The 18,547-nt window shown below is 38.8% G+C and overlaps 3 protein-coding genes across 19 annotated transcripts in view; 2 read left to right on the plus strand and 1 right to left on the minus strand.

Annotated features, from left to right (window-relative positions):
- The window catches only part of LOC124406498 (autophagy-related protein 16-1), a 230,123-nt gene extending 220,441 nt beyond the window's left edge, over window positions 1–9,682 (minus strand). The window contains exons 1-7 of one of the 4 annotated variants that reach the window (XM_046881931.1): window positions 9,497–9,682; window positions 9,182–9,395; window positions 8,655–8,907; window positions 7,959–8,121; window positions 7,678–7,766; window positions 5,919–5,972; window positions 3,970–4,108 (exon numbers count right to left, since the gene is read on the minus strand). In XM_046881931.1, coding sequence (XP_046737887.1) covers window positions 3,970–4,108; window positions 5,919–5,972; window positions 7,678–7,766; window positions 7,959–8,121; window positions 8,655–8,907; window positions 9,182–9,311 — 828 coding nt within the window. In that variant the 5' untranslated portion in view covers window positions 9,312–9,395; window positions 9,497–9,682. The remainder of the gene's footprint in view (window positions 1–3,969; window positions 4,109–5,918; window positions 5,973–7,677; window positions 7,767–7,958; window positions 8,122–8,654; window positions 8,908–9,181; window positions 9,396–9,496) is intronic. The other 3 variants (XM_046881928.1, XM_046881929.1, XM_046881930.1) reach the window with 3 other exon arrangements.
- A 198-nt stretch (window positions 9,683–9,880) lies between these two features.
- On the plus strand, window positions 9,881–11,972 carry LOC124406499. Its single transcript, XM_046881933.1, has 5 exons — window positions 9,881–10,165; window positions 10,264–10,463; window positions 10,727–10,898; window positions 11,127–11,212; window positions 11,569–11,972. Exons 1-5 carry the CDS (start codon window positions 10,058–10,060, stop codon window positions 11,762–11,764), a joined length of 762 nt encoding a protein of 253 aa, XP_046737889.1. The 5' UTR covers window positions 9,881–10,057; the 3' UTR covers window positions 11,765–11,972.
- A 522-nt stretch (window positions 11,973–12,494) lies between these two features.
- LOC124407656 (peripheral plasma membrane protein CASK) overlaps window positions 12,495–18,547 on the plus strand; it is a 137,655-nt gene continuing 131,602 nt past the window's right edge. For 8 of the 14 annotated variants that reach the window (XM_046884005.1, XM_046884003.1, XM_046884006.1 and 5 more), the window contains exon 1: window positions 12,496–13,132. In XM_046884005.1, the coding sequence (XP_046739961.1) occupies window positions 13,074–13,132 (59 nt within the window). In that variant the 5' untranslated portion in view covers window positions 12,496–13,073. Of the gene's footprint in view, window positions 13,133–18,547 lie in introns of all 14 variants that reach the window. The other 6 variants (XM_046883999.1, XM_046884002.1, XM_046884001.1 and 3 more) reach the window with 2 other exon arrangements.

Raw genomic sequence — 18,547 nt, forward strand, 5'->3', positions numbered from 1 at the left:
CTTTACTCCAAATTCAAATTTCACGATACATACGAATAGAAAAAAAGGGAACCAAAACTTAATGAATAACTTGATTCCTAAACCGTGACTGAAATAATACTCCATGGGTTATAAAATTTGAGAAATGAATCGATTCAAGCGAAATCTCGATTCTCCTCGATATTTGAAATCGTTAGTTGCATGTATTCGACTGGGCGTTTCCGAAGATTCTTACAATTTGCAAGACCGTATATAAGTGAGACAGAGGATTGACGAATAGACAGCCGCCCACTTGATGAAGATTCTGCGGGTACGAAAAAGTTTGAATAATGGTCTCGCGCAGCCAGGCCAACATCTTACGTGTAGGGTTGAATGAATGTTATTATGTTTTTCAGCGGAGGTAATGGTTACAGGTTCGTCCAATTCGTTTGAAACCGGTATTCAACCTGACATGATAGAAATAAATTGAATATTGTATGTAGTAAAATTTCTTTGCCGGCGCGTCGCGTAAATTTTAACAAAAAGAAACGACAGTCTTTACTTGGACAGCGATATATTGTATTTGAGCTGGTTTTATATTTAAACAAAATTTATGAACATATATATACGCGAGGACAGTTACCGGGACAAGTGAATACAGTTGTTTTTTCCACCAGCTTTCCCACGTTATTTTTGCGTTCCGCACAGAAACGAGGAAGCAAGTTATGTTGAGAGCTGTAGAGGAGATGCACGATAAAACTCCATTGAAAAGCGCGGTCTACTTTTGGGGAGAATGGCTTTGTCAATCGGTGACGAGTTGAAAGAAAACATCGATATTACGGGGGGGGATTGCGTAGAAAGATGGGGCCGACGCTCTTTCTCTCTTCGCATGAAAACAAGTTGAAAATCTTGAATATATAGAAAGTTTTCGTCTTTGAAAAAAATTCACTCGCAGTAGAAAAACTTTCGTTCGAAACGTTTCGTTTCGTTTCGTTTCGTCGACCGATTTTTCGACGAGGAATCGCCCCATTGCTTCTCTTCGAATTTTAGATGGGCACCCAATTTACAATATACTTAACAATAAGCTCGAAGAGGCGAATCGCGATATAATGAGGGAATGAAGCAGGGGAATGAAAGACGTTGCGCAATATTGGCGTAAACTGAGATGGCTTATCTGTCGGGCTTAATTTTTCCCTTTTATTCCTACGAAATTAATCGCGACTTCAATCTCCTTTCCTTTCTCTGTTCCCGACGAAGCGAGCTCATTATTTATTACCACCGTCACGTTGAATCGGTCGGCTCTGCACGTGGCGTAAAATGGACAAACAAGATTAATTAAAATGAAACGTACAACTCCGAAGTCATCTAAAGAAAACGACGTGGGCAGCTTGAACCTCTATTCTATCTTTATCTACTTCAGGGTATACATCGCTCTCCGGCGCTAATGAATTGAGTTTTAGCTGAACTGTTCCCTCCAACTTCGCAGTAAAAATTCCACGCGGCTTCTACCGTGAATTCACGTCCTTTTTCTTCGACAGGCGGACAAACGTTGACCATTTTTATTCTGCCCGCAAATTGCGATTCTTATATCCCGTATCCCGTGACAAAGGTGTATAATTCGTTTCACAACTGATTGTGTAACATTCTCTTCAAAAAACCAATTATTACATCTTTCAGAAGACGGACTAACCGTTCGAAAATACGCGAGTATACTTCCTGAGTTTCTTATCCACGGTATATCACATCTATAGGGGGTTCTGTTAAAATTATGTTTAAAAAAGATCGCAGTTTTGAGTTCCGCGTTAAATTTTTAGCAGACTTCGAAGCCAAAATCAAAGTTCGTTTTACCTTTGTGCTTCGAATTCAGACGGTTCAAGAATTAGTGCACGAATTCGAGACTAACTATCCCAGTTAGAATTTCGATAATTTCGCGAAATCACGTGTGAATCGGCGGCAAATTCTCAATCCTCGAATCCGAATCACCTCGTTTATTCAAGTCAATAAGAGTCGAGAGAGAAGACGCAGCCTGCAGTAAATGGAGAAGAGAGATGAGTTATTCCGTAAGGAAAAGAGCGTATTGCAAAAGACCCAGGTGTCCTAATAGCGCGTGAGATGTCCGATATTTCTCATTTCGATTTTAGAGGGTAGAGGGGCATACACAGGTACGTAGTATATAATAGAAGACACAAAAAGGATCGTGAGAGAAATACGCGAGGTCGTTGCAGACGCCTTGCTGAAAGGACCGAAAGGACCACTTCGCGCGGTTCTTTATTTGAAATATGAGACTTTCGCCGAGGCGAGTTGACCGGTCCTTTTGTAACGTGACGTGTTGTAGGCCATCGCAATAGGGGATGCCGTGCCAACTCTTATACGAGGGTCGGACATTTGTTGGGTACGATTCGACGGTTGTTTCATGCGAAGTCCCTGTAGCGAAATGAACGAATTTCCGTCCGACGTTCAAACTTGACTATTCATCAAAAACTGCGTACGGCATCCCCTCCTACGTGCGGACCCAACCAGGCAGTTACGCAGCTCACCCTCAACTCTCCGCTCTCTCATTTTCCCGAACGAGGGAATGCGGATTGATAAGATTGGACCGGCGTTACGTCGTTTCCACTTTCCGCCAAAGCGTTTGACTATTGTTGAAATTTTACGATAATTTCTTACCACGCTATAGAGCTTAAATTCGAGAACTTAGTCAGGTGAATAAGAAGTAAAGCATGATTACGACGGCAACGATTTTCGGATCAAATTGCTGCACGTACAGTTTTTGGAGCTTTTCCAGGAGTGAAATTCACGCGTGTCGAAGCGACCGTTCATAATCGATGTTTTATCGGTGAAACTGCTATAATTCTACACGCGCTCCTAGCGTCACGAAATTTTTCGCTGATAAAACTAATGATAGACCGATATAGTCGAGACTGCAACTGATTACAGTCGACGCTTTCGGCTGATAATCTGTACGTCATCCGTATAATGGGATATAGTAAAAACTGAACGCCGAATTGTAGTCTCGAAACTGATTTCACCATGCTGGGTCTGTTCTATGTTTCAATTTTTTTTTATAATTTATCTATAATTTTATGAAAACAATAGATCGAAGATGAGATCGAATCTAAGGAATTATCAAAGGGAAACTAAAAAAAAAAACAACCGAATGAAAAATTGTATTTCTAGCCCAGATTTTGAAATATGATTCGAATTAATCGGTGAAAGTAGGCTAAAAAGGAGAATGTTAAAACAATCCAAAGAAAATATATACAATTTCTGAATTCCGAAGTTATAACCAGCTTTTGAAAATAAACTCAGCCTCTATTGAATATTTATTCTCAACAAGTGTAAACATATCCGCGCGCAAGTGTACAATATAGGTATGTTCGCGATAAAGTTTATAAAGACGTGCAAACGAGGATGGAAACGATGATTTTAAGTATTTGACGAAGCGTGAGTATGCCATAAAATGTGATTGTTTGGGTGGAATTACGACACTTTTGGAATCAACTAGGTATCCACCATTTACATTGGCATTAGATTAATAATGTACTCTACAGTAAAAGCGCATAAGAAGGGCGAGAGAGAGAGAGAGAGAGAAATGGAGCGTAAATAAAAAAAAATATGTTCAGCATTATGATAATCATTTACGATTTTTACTGTATTCCGTAAGACAAATTAAACAAGTATCGAAGCGCATGAAAATTCGAAACAAAGTGTAAACTATTGTAAAAACAAAGTCTAACAAAACTTGAAAACAAAATTCTCAGCAGGTAAAGTTGCCGACCCAGTTTTCAAGTGAATATAATTTTTTCTATGATTAGATATCTGACATATATTCAACGTATGTAAGTGTTATTCAATAAAAAAAACTGTGCGCACCAGACAATATCAATTATTTGAAGCTAATCAATGGTCGAGCAATTTTACAAAAGAAAATAATTCAAACATGTAGTTAAACGGTGTGTGAGCTGTAGACTCAATAATGTCGAGAAATGCGAAATACGAAAATCAACTTACAAATTTGGAGGAAACTTTGGTGGGTAGCGACGGTGAAAATCCGGCAGGACATTCTTTCAAACTTGTTCGATCTGGACTGATACCGCGAGTATCTCGTGCTGCGTCTTCCAATTCCTTCTGCATTTTAGCTTGCCGTTTCCTGGAAAATATGATACCTTTATCATTATCGATGAATCATATATTGATCGAGCAATTTAAAATAACATAGAGTACGTGAGTAATTAGGTATTACTTCTGTTAGAAGCAGAGAATAAGAGTGTTGACATGCCAGTAGTCAAATCTTTGGACAAGCTTTCAGTTGAGAAAATTGCAACAGGTATCGATGAATGCCTGAATGTCTACAGTTCAAGTCAAGTGAAGGATTTGAGAGTTGTATTCTCAAAGATTCGAACCAATAGGCAGTCTCGCCTTACATTCCTTAATAATTTGCCAAAACTAAAATGGCAGTATGTAACTTTTGTTGTGCTCATGCTGATTTGATGACATGCTATTAGAGACCCTAGACTTATCGAGGAATATTTCATTTTGGAGACTTCAGAAGGAAAATTTTTCTTCGAAAGAGGAATGATAACGGAAATACTTGTAAGGTTTGGGTACAGTTGAAACCAATTTTACTACACATATAGTTTGGTCGAATGATATGATGTTGAAAGAGGATCATATTTCAGTAGCATTCGTTAGCACCGCAACCAATGTCAATCCATTATAATAGCACATTCTTAATTCCTGTTAAACAAGAGATTCAATCACATGTTTTAGAGTAGGCACGTTAGATAGATATGCAATGAGTTACACACTCAAACATAAAGTATCGTGTACAGCTGGCAGTATGAGATTGATACTTCTGAATCAGCTGAACGATGCCGATTTGTGAGTCAAGAATTTCAGTTTTTCTGGGAAGAGTGTAGGAAATTACATACTCGTGTGAAATGCAAGTATCCTGAAAGAGAACAAGTAGTAAGTATAAAAATATGAATCTAAAGAGTGTCTCTGAACTGCCAGCCAGATTGATTGGATTGTCCAAAATTATTATTATTAATTAAAGTCCTCATATAAGAGATTTTTTGTAGCACAGAAGATCGTCAACCCATTAATTAATTTGCCTAATTTATGCAATTGAGAATTGAACTTTATCATCTTAGAATATTCGCTAAAACAAAAAAACAACAATTATCCCCCAGTTTTAGCAATTTCGCTTGCTTTTACCGTCAAGTTCCAAGTACAGTTCCAATTACAAAAAAGAGAGCAGTCGTACACTCAAGAACATTGGATGAAGAAAACTGTGTTAAGTTTATTTTTGATCTCAGTAATCTCTCTCGTAGCATTGAATTGCAATAGTACAATGAGCAAACTGCACAAACGTAAATAACGAAAAAAAATTTATTGCTTGGATCTGGAAATATTGGGTGTTAATGCGCAAGCTCGTATATTCTGATGACAAATAAATGTTGCGAAGAAAAATGCATGGTAAAATTAATAGCGATTTTAAACGCATGGAATGATGAATTCTATAAACAGTGATGATAGTTTTATAATCATTTATTTTCATCTTCAGCCCAAGAACTATGCATGTATAGCATCCATGCAACATTGACTATGTTTCTACGCAACTCTTCGCGATAGGTAAATTCAGGTAGCACTGAATAAATAGCAATTGGCATCATGGACGTTGTATGTAAGGCAGCCTAAAATTCTGACCGAACAAAATTCAGATAAAGAAAGGTGACAATGATTTTATGAAATTTTCTATAAAACTACAGCGGCATTCAAATTACATTGACATACGAAAAGTAGACGCGAAATAGTTACTTTTTAGCAAAGCAGGTGTCACCATAAAATTACTGAATTAAAATATTATTAAGAGTAACGTAAAAAACTCAACAACTGAAACGATATGAAGAAAGCAGAAACATGATCATTGTCTTCTTCTTTTAATACTGTGAACTTACCCAAATTTTGATAGTGTATGCATCAAAAAGGTTGTCGGGCTGGTAAAAGCCTCACTGAAAAAAAATGTCAAGCAGCGTGAAGTGGCTGGTGTAGCAAGCCCTATTTCTCCTATACCTACGAGATGCATCAGTGAACGTGTACTTTCCATACAAAAAATTCAATCACTCAATCATGCGATATACAAAATCGATTACAAGTATCCTCAACTTGTATGTTCCAAGATTATCGAGTCACAGTGAACAACCACTTTTCATAGCCTTTTTGACGTCAAAAGATCTTTGGTATTTGTGGTGTGGATTTAGAATCAGTATACTTCACATTACCTAACTAGAGCGTTGACTTTGAAAATTCTATTGAAATTGGAAGACCGCTTTGTGATTTCACATTCTTTATAACGACAAATCCCTGAGGAAATTTGCTGTGCAGATGCTCATCAAGTTTGTCAAACATGACTGTAACACATTTATAACACCAATTTTTGGAAATTGCATAAGGATTTGAAGATGTGTTGACTAAACCTGAAGAATAGAGATTTTCAAATGTTCTTTGACTCAAAATTGAATTCAGTGAATACGTGCAATATTGTACATACACATATATGTAATGTATATGTCAATATTCAAACGTATAATCGAAACCATCATAAGAACGTATCAATGTGAAGATTAGCAGCTGCGCTACCTGATATGTGTATGTATACATGGATTTACACCTGAACATTTCCTGAGGGTTCAAGACTAGTGGTAATCTTGGCTTATCTAATTGTAAGCTCCGATAACCACATAGATGAAACACATCTCGTCAAATCAAACACGAGCATGGGAATGATAAACTTTGATTCACTGTTAAATGAGATTCTGTCTCACATTTCGCAAGGCATTCAAGTGATACAAGTACACAATAAAAGCTTTCCTTACTTTGTAGCAGTTTTGAATGAACTGAGCAAAATTGGTGATGCATGCGACGAAATTTTTTTGTCTCATTACTGTGCATATAGGCTATAACAGCAGTGTACAAATAATATTTAGCGGACAAAATACGACGAAAAAAAAGATAGGTCGACATGAATTTTGTAACTGTAATTAGTGTTTTAGAAACCTTTGAAGAAAGTTTACACTATGCTTCTAGCTCGAGTATTACAAAAACGAGAATCAACTCTCAACATATGTACAGTATCCTTGTTAGAGATCCAATGATATGTCTTTGCAACGACTAGCACACCCTTAACCCTGCGCGGATCATATGGGTCCTTTTCCTCGTGCCGCTTAAAGCTCACGTATTTGGAGAGAAAAAAAGCTAAAAAAAATTTGGAATGCCCTTCATTGATTCTACTTTAACGTTACATGGTTGTTATAGTCGTTGCATGTCTTTTATTTTTAAATGAAACATTTTAAACTGCAAGGTCTCCGAATACAATCCAATACTTTGGATCAAAAAAGGCACATATGATCCGCGGAGGTTTAATTCAGCGAGAATTTGTTTTCTTTGAATGGTATTACCATATTACTAACGTATTTGCCATTGAGTATTTGAGATGCTTGTGTTTCTGTACAACAATAATCTCAACTTGAATTTTAAGACAAGAATTATATAAAGACCAGTCTTCCGGAAAAGTAAATAATAACAACATGCATTGAAAAATTCTGAACAAGGAATTGAAATATTAGCGTCAATATCTTATGGCCTGTAGACACAATGTAATTGAATGAAAACCAGTTTTGAAAGTATTCAGTACAAACCTCAAGCGACGGGACTTACTTTAAAAAATTGTCATTTTCTTCATTCATCTTCTCTGCATCCTTCGCTTTGTACCTGATCAGACGTTCTACTAGCTGACGATTCTCCTCCTGCAAATTATATTGTAAGTGTGGTTAGTATAAAATACGCATTTTAATAGAAATCAGGCTATGATTTTACTTATAATGCTTGTGAAATTGTAGAAGACCTCGTGCAAGTGTTGTAAATTAAAATGATGATCAAAGCAAGCACTTATCTTACTTAGTACAGGTAGTATGTAACTCAAATACGGGGGATCTAACCTGAACTTTTCGAAGTTTTTCTTCGAGAGCGGCAAAAGCAAGCTGCAGAGCTTGATGTTCGTCTTTCAGCATTTGATTTACATTCTCCAATTCTCGCTCCCTGCTGACACATCTTGCAATTTCTGCGCGCAGCCCAGCATTCACTTCTAAACTTTCTGCAATGCTATTCACATATATTGAAAAAAAGATTATTTTTGTATCAAATACAGAAAATTAATACAGAAAGGTCAAGATTTAATTAATGAAACAGGCATGATGAATTACATACATCGCAGTCATTATGAATGCAGTAATCAAAAATAATATAGAATAGAGAATGGACATTCAATGACTCACACTCATTTAACAGAGGCATAAATCAACAATGACTCATGCCATATTGATTACATAGCAAATAGAATGGGAAAATTATGATGCGAATGTTACTACTCAGTTGATTTTTAAAGGAAAATTCCAATATTATATAGTAGTTTAGCTTGAGACCTGTGCAATATCATATTTTCATCTCAGGAACAACACAGCCATGAGTTGTAGTTCAGCTGAAATAACTGTGTGATGTTTTCCACACATGCACATATTTTTCAAAACAAAGTGATCGATTTTGCACTTAATTCGAATTCAGTTCCATCGGATTTGTCAAGCGTATTACATATGATCTATTGAACAGCAGTGTCATGCATAGAAAATTGTTCTCACCTAGATTCTTTCGTTTGCAATTCTTTTCTTAGCTCCTGAAGTTTGTTGTTAAGATCTACAATCTGCTGAGTGTGTTCACCTCTTCGTTTATGAAGAGTGGCCAGTTCTTCGGCATGAGCCAAGAGTCTAGCTTCCAAAGTTGAATTACCTCCAAATCCACCCGATCCCACCTCACATTTTAGCTTTTCATTAGCTATCGACAATTGATAGTTCTCCAATTTCAATGTATTGGCACTTTCAAGAAGTCGATTATCTGTGAAATAATATACAAATTTTCAGGATAAAGATCTCGCTGTTGATACATCGAAAGCGCATCATGAGACCAATAGACAACATCTTGTTTAAAAGCTGCAGGCGAGAGAATTCGATGAAGCGATTGTTAACGTTCTGGTGTGAAGCAGGCAGCGTTTTATCTGCTAAACATGTTGTCAAACTGCTTACGTTAGCCAAGTCAAATAATAATGCATGTTTGTATATTCAAGTACTCATTGTCAAATATTAAAGAAATGGTAGTTATTGTAGCTTACGTAGGCAGATGAGGTCGTGAAAGCAGTAAGTTTCAGATCTATTCCTGTCTCGCAGTTGGGTTATAATGTTTTTCCTCCAATCGGTGTCCTCCCCAGGCAGGTGGTGAGTGTTTGGGTTAGAAGCAGCCATGGCCCCAATATTCTTGCCAGCTGATTCCGTTCTAGCAAAGTAACTGGATCTATAGATCGAGCCGGCGGATTGTGCGAATTAAAGCTGAAAATTTAGAACAATTATAATGACAGATCCTGCTCACTTTGCCTGAGCCAGAGATAGGCTTCTATTAAGGATTCTTAGTGAATTTGGGTGGCACATACATGAATCCTATGTAACTACCGACAATATTTAACAGCTAAAAACCCGCAATAATCACATGACATCACAGTTATAGTCAATAAAGTTTTTAATTTGCAAAACTGACTATCCTAACCTCAAATATCAATGTCGTTTAGACACTTGGTACTACACCGTACCAAACACCAATCTGAACAGTCTGAACTTATCGCCACTTACATATCACGGTTCTCGATTGACATGCGCACTGATAAGCGCACTCTACTTCTGAAGATGAGCTGACTTTTCATTGGCTACTTCCGCCAGATCAGAGCATTCATTTGACGAGCCTTTAAGTTGAGATTCGCGTCTGCTGTTGTCGAGGATTTATTACCAACTTCGACTTCTTCCATCTCGAAATATCGAACTAGAAACCCGACCGTCGGCCCACGTCACGCGTGTTTATCACTTTCGTTATCAGGCATCAGCAGGCATCACAGATGTGAGACAGGTTAGCTTATCAAATGAAATCTCAAGTAAAAGTGTTTGGCGGACTGAGTGCATACTTTTAAAAATTTTAGACGTTCAATTTACGTTAATAGGATATGTCAAAGAAATTAAAACGCACAAGGCACGGAACGGATTGGTTGTCGGATACGCTGTCAACTATAAAGAAACTTCTATCGGACTCACCCAAGAGTTTGTCGGTCGATGTAAACACGTTTTTTAGTTTGTATATTTACCTCTGTCTACCTTCGCCAATAGCAAGTCATAGATTAATATCTATGATTCAAACGAGATACCTTAGCAGGATTTCTGCCGCGCAGATAACCTCTTGCTAACTGACAATAATGGCAAATGTACTCGGTCAATGGTGCCAGTATTAACCAATGATTGTCAAACTACAAATACACATACGTCGGAGGCTCAGAGGCACCTGACGAGATGTAGGTCTTCAACGGTACGGAAAAATTCTACCAGGTCCAGAAGACGACCAAGAACTTGTCGAAGGTTCGTTATCAAATCATTGTCATCAAACACATAAATCTATAGAATAGGTTCGATCCAATCTGCTTACATTATCCCAGTAATTGAAGATGAAAGATGATGTGTGATCGTATTAATATTTAGGTACAAAGAAGCTAGTGGATATTCTTCGATTTCATTTATACTTAAAGTACTTGTAATCCGGAAGCCCGTGTTCAACGTATTTTACCGAAAGCGAAATGGAAAACTGTTCTGAAATTCCTTTGATGTAGCTTTTTATATTTCAGGAAAAAATCTGAATCGGAAGAAAACAGTAGTGCTTCGTCCAACTCTGACTCCGACACACGTCCACCCTTCCGGCATGCAAGTAGAAGTGTGCTGTCTAGACTTGTCCAATACACCTTTTACTCTGTGATAAATACAGGTGTTGTGATGGACCAGGGTGTCACAGCTGCTGCGGTATTATATTTACCCATTCTTTCTACTTTCAAATTTTTGTAAACTGTTGTGAGCAATTTTGACTCTTATTTTTCAAAAACTAACATATATCAATGATTCAGGATAAAAACTATAAATATTTTCTTTGAAGTACAATTTGATTATTTTTGTCATGAAATCCCATACTTAATTCATATTGTTAAGATATTCTTGTCCGAATTGATAAAACGAATATTTATGTTTTCACAGCTTTGCAGATCTTTTCTCGCTCTCTATTTAAAGCTAGACGAAAGCAGCGTTCATTCGAGTCTGCTAGATGCTTGGGACAGAGCAGGGTAAGATTCTGATAATAATTGACCCGTTTGTATGCTAGCCATTAAGCAGTTTGAAGTTTTGCAATACTATACAATGACAGAACAATTTCCTATTACCTGTATGTGCGAATACGATTGATTAAAACCCCTCAAATATAAAAACTGTGCTGGCAACCTGATCTTACCTTTGCTCCCGTTTAAATTCTTATTTATTAATATTTAAATATGGTGTTCCACGCATTCAGACGGTCAAATTTAGCCTGTCTTGATCACACTTTCAACGCTTTTATCAATTCACAATAACTGAAGTCACGCCTATTGCATCAAATCGCTTGAGTGATTTCAAGGGGTTGTAATGTGATTTCTTCTCATTCTAGGCAGAAGATAACAGTGTTAAAAGGATATAATCACAAACACCTCGTATACTTGGCAAAGAAAGTACGTCACGTAGCTGTTGAATCAAACACTTTATACAGAACAACCGGTCAGGCCAGAGTAATGCTGGTACTAACGGCATTTGGCCGAGAGGAAGATATGGAAGAAGCATTTGACGATCTGTGCTACCTACATTGACGTCAATGCTAACAACTTGATTTGTCGGCATACATGTAATTGGCAACTTCTCTACCACAACGTGACACATGTCTTTGACCGTGTGTGGCTTATGCTGTGTGTCAAGTGATTAGAAACTACGTTGTATATTTAAATAGCCTCAAACTCGTTTCCAACAAAAATTCAAGTCTTAAAAATATTTTAAATAAAGAATAAGGAGTCAATAAACGGTTGCCTACTTCACATTTCATAGATTCGTTTCTGTTTCTGCTTTTGTTTTTGTTTTTCCTAGTTTTTCTTATTACCGCAACCTAAACGCAACAGTTGAAATATATCTTGTTCTAACCGAAGCATTACGAATTCACAGCAGCCGATCCATGTACTTACCTAGTCATTTATCGCTCTCGTAAAGCTAAGTACCTAATTGTAATATTTTAAAGTTGTTATAAAAAATGCGTAATTACACATGCAGAGACGGTGTCACGTCGTACAGATCTAGGAGCTTTCTACGCTTGCTTGTATCGCCCATGGGAAAGGATCTGTAATCACACGTATGTGGTGTTTCATACATTCCCGATGAATTTTGAATTCGTCCGTGATATGACCGGGGCACAGCGTGAGTCGAGAAGGCAGTGAGACACGCCCCACCACGTCGATTTCGTCGGCAGTCCGCTTGCGCGCGTTGCGTAGACGACGTCAGGCAGCCGGGTTTCGGTGGGTTTCGGTTTCGGTGTTCTCGGTGTCGAATCGCCGCGCAGCCGCCCTGCGCCCGCCGTGTTTTATGCAACCAGTTTTGCGTCGGAGCAACGGGTTGGTTGGTGTGGTTGGGTGTCGAGCGCCGCAGCGTTCGGCGGAGAGCAGCGGGGTTGTCAGAAAGGCGTGTGCTATCTGTCACGGGCCTAGTGGCGAGTAGAATTGCTGTCAAAACGTCAGTGAAGGGAGGCGCGTGTCCTCCGGCCATTTTCATCGTTTCAAAACGGCCTGCCAAGAGTGTGAATTCCGCATTGTGCTAAAAGGCGGTGTTTGCGTGTGCGCTCTCGCTGCGTTTTGCCCCCTTGTGCTCTCCGTTTCGAGGGTGGAAAAATAGATTGGTGTACGTGATAAGTGACAGTGAAACGAACGAACGAACAAACGACTCGCGCCGAGTGCCCAGCCTACGTTCGCTGCCAACTACCGTAGGACCAGACTCCGTGAGAAGGCGAGGAGGCGAGGCGAGACGTACGCCGTAGGCCGCTGCCCCCCCCCCCCCCCCCTCCCTTCAGCCACCGCCGCTATTACCACGCCGTGTTGAACGGAGGCAGCGGGCTTATCGGCCGGCAGAAACGGAGTCATGGCAGAGGATGAGGTCTTGTTCGACGATGTTTACGAGCTCTGTGAGATTATCGGAAAGTGAGTAAATTCGGGGCTCTTGATTCTCATCGGAACGAATAGAGTATATTTTACTCCCTTACATTAACCTACCCACAGTTAAGGTTTCGAACTATCGTCCGCTGACTCACTGCAGGCGTTTTCGTGTCCACGATTGCGTTTTGTTTTTCAACATCTCAGGTGTTCAAGTACTACACCTTTTACCCGCTGAACGAATCTCGGTCGGTAAATGGTACGTGTTACTAAAATTTCGAATAGGCACACATCTCTCACCGTTTATTGTATTTGTCACACTTAGACCTAACCTGATTGACGGGCGTTTTGGCGTCGTGATGCTAGATTTCTACGAATGCGCGTCGACGACGCACACTGAGGTGTTTACTTACTCTTCGGAATGCACACTACGGAAGTAGATATGGACAGCCTGACTTATACCAGGTGTACTTGGCCATCTTTGCTTACATCAGCCCGCCAAATTCAATTTCTCATTATCAAGACTATTTTACATTCTCTCTAACTTCTTCTAAGTGGGAACGATAACCTCAGTCTTCTATTCTCTAACGACATTTTAACGAGCGTTAGGAATTTGCTCGTTGTATACACGGTACCATAACTTCTAGGTTCACTGATCGTCTCCTTTGCATGTTACCAGGTTAAATTTGTACGGAACTATTTAAGCGCACGTCAGGGCTTCGATCCTAGCGTATTATCTTCAAGTTTTATTACATTCCTTGACCATTAGCATAGTTAGATTACTTCATGCATACATAACTAGTTCACAGGTATGTGCATTCGTATACGTACGTACAAACATACACGCACTGATGTGCATGCATGTATGTATCAGGTCGAGAGACGGGAATGTGTTTGATATCGATTATTTTGTCCCGAAATATCTTCACCGAATAGGAAAGGGAAAATAAATATGAAAAAATTTTGTACTACCACATATGTCAGTCCTCAGGTTTCACCGTTTCGGAGTCAAATTTCGATCGTCAAATTTACAGATGAAAAGCCGAACATAATGTTTTGGACGAGTATCAAGCAACACGTGACACGCGAACAAAATTGTATGTACCAGCGATTATCAGAAAAGTAAATTCTGATAAAAAAATTTTATCTCTTTTTTTTACCTGAACATCACAACGTTAAAATGCAGCAAGAAAAAGTTGACAAACCTTGGTGTCCGAGCGTCAAATTAAGGTTACCCTGAGTCGTTGTTGGTCCACATTGAACACTTATTCAAACAATATTTTCTGCCAACAATTTGTAATCTCCTAGACTAGATTGAGCTGTGGCGCTGTGGACGCACTCTCTAAATGTGAATCAGTTATAAGTATACCACTGGAGAAAGTCAGCGTATATAAACCGGGAATCGGTGAAAAGTCACTGAATCCTCAGTGCATATGTACTGGTTTTTTACAGTGGTATTTCACTGATTCAAATTCAGAGAGTGCGTCCGGCAGAACTGTGTTTACGAGCAAGTATAAGGGCATAAACAGCAGTATCTGTATTACTTCGTCAATCTTTGAAGCATTTTATGATTCAACGACAAAGAAGACTCGTCGTCGTGAGCGTTCTAATTGTATGACCGTTGCATGTGAATTAAATGAATACTTGAACGGTTCAGGTCAATCTTCTCGTCGTGAATTGAAATTAAGTGAACACACGTTAGATGTGCAGATCTAGTTAGACGCAATCGACGAACATACGGGAATGAAGTTAGTAACGTTGCTTTAACGATGCATGTTTAGGGAAAATCGTTACTCCGCATCCTATAATTCAGAAACAATTATTTCTCCTCTAACATTTCGTTACGTTAACGTTACTAACTTCAGCTTGATACGAACATCTCTTTATAATTACTCGACTTTTGATTATTCACCTTAGAACGATCGGTAATGCGGTTCGGAGTCTAATGATAAGTCAACCAATTTGAACTTCAACCTTCGGTATAAGGATACCTGCAATAATATATTTCATAATTTCAATAAACTGGTGGTTCTAACAATAAGTATCACATGTTTTGCTTGCTCGGCTTATTCTATTCTGCCAAATCAGGTCTGCCCTGCACTTTTGCGGGTTAGCTGTATAAATCCAATTTTTTTCGATTTAGAAATGACAAACATAAAATATAGTATCGATCTTCTTTATGTTTTAATTAAATTTTCATTCGTCGTCACTGCATATTTTCAGTAATAAGTGAACGACGTCAAGTAAAAATTAAACGTCCATTATTTATAAATTGCAGCAGGGAGGGGCTGTCAGACAATTATGACTCACGTGGAAAATTGAGTCAACCATTTTACCAGGTGTTCCCGTGGACACCCTAATCCACGAGCATGTGTCTGATACATTAAAGTCGTCTAATTGTATTGCTCCCGTTGGGCTGCTCACCTTAATGAATATATTCATTCGACTTTGCGTGTATAATTAGGTATACGTGCCGTTGTATCCCTTACATATATCCATATGCCTGTTATACGTATGTTACAATGACTATTTTTGACTGCCTGTCTCTACTACACTATGTTCCAATCGGGAAATTGATCGTCGTCCAAAACCAAATACACCTGAGTAACTTGTCCGTGTCTGAAGGCACTTTGTGGTTCACGCTGTAAATGAAAACACATCGAAGAATCTCATTTCGTTGACTGTCTTGAATGGCTGTAACTAGTTAATTTATCTCGAAAACTCTCTGGGCAATAAAAACTGTTGAAGACTGCGCAGGAATCACGCGGTATAAAAATTGACCGGATAGTAAATAACCCAGCTTATCTCAGGAACTGCTTGTAAAAATTACGAAGATTCCGAGGGAAGATCTAAATTCTGTGGGCCAGTCCTGCAGTATTAATGACAACCTCCACCGCAATCGAGCTGACCCTAGTACTGTGACAGGTTACAGGAAAATGGCCCAATCGAAAAATGTTGCAGGTTATATAATTTGGTTTTTGACGCAGGCAAAAAGTCGTCAGAGACTTTGTGTCGTTCGTTTCTTCCGCGTTGCCTCGTCCGATATTACCGGAAGCGAAGCTGAGTGAGGAAATAGAGAGATGAAAGAATTTTAAGTACGCAAGAGAGGGTGAGAAATGGAAGGGCTGAACACCCTACGTCATTCAGTCATAGTACCTTGTACGTTTTGCCCATGTGAATAAATGTCCAACTAACGGATTTAGAACTTCAGGAATCGCATGGCCTGCGTACACGCAATAGGCTGCTTGGACCGTGTCCAATCAGCGTGTAACCAAGACAATGAGCGCAATGTAAAGGACTTTGATTTATCGATTTGTCTTGCCCCTGAAATTAACAACCGAAGTATGCAAAAGGTAGAGATGTAGGTGTGTGTTTACCGCTCCATATACGTTGGAAGTTTGATTTATCGTTTCACGACGTCTAATATTATAAACATGCGAAGCAGTCTGATTTTGTCACTCCTGGCATAAATTTTTTTTGTCTACACGTACATTCGTCTTGAGGATTTTCTTTTTTCTTTTTCCTCTTTGAGAATTCACTCAGCCACGGTATTCGTTCAAATATTTATAAAACCTTTTCTCGCCGCCGAACGTGATGAATCGCACCCGTTCAGAATACGACATAATAGGTATGCATTCATGTATTTTCGTCGTAGACCAATAATCGAAGATAGGATGTTGTACTTAAAACGGTTTAACTGAAAGAATTTTTTTTTTTGGGAATGAAAAAAGCACCGTTTTTGCCGGTCTGTGGTTTTTTTTTTTATCTGATCTTAAAACTACAAGTATACATATTTTATACATACAATTTACTATGTTTCCAGCCATGTAGAAAGTCTTTGAAACTTGGAAGTCTCATCAGGTATCATCCCCTTTTTCCTCCTCTTCGTGGTCATTCATTTTCACAGGACATTAATCTCGGTTATAACAACGTATTCTATTACCCACAGTATATTATGTGTCACTTATAAAGCTCTCGTAAAAACATCCCAAAACAATTTTACGTCCATTCTCTTACCTTGTTCTATAATATCTTACTTCCTATATAACTTAATATGATATATAATCTATTACATGTTGAAGACGTGACGGGATCGTAAAATTTAGTACAATTCAGGATCTTTGAGTAGAAGCATGAAGGTTGTATGCTGTATGCTTGTCACACATATTTAGATCTCACATTAGGCATTTGATTAACCTGCAAACATAACATATTCATGTCGATTAATTCACTAAATTCACTAAATTCACTAAATTTAAAATCCAATTACTCGACATCAAATCTACTGCAAAATACAACCAATGAACTTTCTAGTCAAGTTCGAAATTTCGTCAAATACTGTATACGAACCTTTCGCTTTTAGCCACTGCCATGCGAAGGTGTACAATAACACATCCACTCGGGAATAGTCAAATCGGAACAAATGTGCAATGGCGGAAGCACCCAAATGCACTTAATACATGACTTCAAACACGAAAGTCTTGAGGCATAATTCGAAAATGATTTCACCCCCGTAGTGGTTATATTATTGGCGTACCACCGGATGCACGTGATGAAGAATAATAACGACACGCAATCCAGTAGCTCACGTTGATGTTTCTTGCAAAACCCTCGTCCATGTTGGTCTGCATACGCCACAGGCGTGTTTCACTTCTTTATCATTTATCGTTGCTGCAAATATCCTCGACCTGAGAGCCTGCAGCGATCAACATCATGCTCTGCTCGAAACACATACCTACTTGGCCTGTCATGCAACTTGACGTGTCTGCTTATACCGCAGGTACTTTGCACGGGGCAGGTTACACAGGACCATATAGTGCCTGTCTATGCATACCTAACATTCGCGATATAGTACTACTCTGTTATTCGATGAATCGAAAACGCCGCGGCGACAACGCATTAGAATGGAAATTAATTCACAAAGAGTATCGCGTAAATCGCCAATATACTTGGCTTAAAGTGCAATCGTTGGCTTGACAGAAGTGCCAGTAAAGCGTGGATCGTTTGTTCCCTGCGGGATAACACTCTTTCCAATATCCTACAGGCAACAGATGATAAAAATCAGTGATAGCGCGAATTCATTTTACGACTTGTTACAACAACACCAAGTAAGTAAGGTGTGTTCGGCAATTTAAGTGAAACTTAAGACGTGGGAAGACTTCGATGGGAGTCCACTCTCGACATGATTAATACCTGTAGATTCAAGGTAAATAATCAAAATGTTCAGTACTCACGAGTGTGCGAACCATTCAGTTGTGTTCGCTGCCGTTAATATCGTCCATCAGATCTATTGTTCAATGTAATATCTTGTTACCAAGAATACGTTGGAGTCAATTATCGACAGGCTATCGATGAGTCTGACTATAGTTTTCACGTTACGCAAGGATAAAAACCTAATTTGAATTTCGATCATTTGTTCCGTTGAAACGAGCCAAATGCGGGTATAATACTGGACTCTAGATC

Source organism: Diprion similis, chromosome 6 (genome assembly GCF_021155765.1).
Source record: "Diprion similis isolate iyDipSimi1 chromosome 6, iyDipSimi1.1, whole genome shotgun sequence".
NCBI lineage: Eukaryota > Metazoa > Arthropoda > Insecta > Hymenoptera > Diprionidae > Diprion > Diprion similis.

Coding starts and splice junctions, on each gene's coding strand:
- LOC124406499 (XM_046881933.1), top strand. CDS start 10,058: ATGTCAAAGAAATTAAAACGCACAAGGCACGGAACGGATTGGTTGTCG. Junction 10,166..10,263: donor CCAAGAGTTTGTCGGTCGAT/GTAAACACGTTT, acceptor ATACCTTAGCAG/GATTTCTGCCGCGCAGATAA. Junction 10,464..10,726: donor CGACCAAGAACTTGTCGAAG/GTTCGTTATCAA, acceptor TTTATATTTCAG/GAAAAAATCTGAATCGGAAG.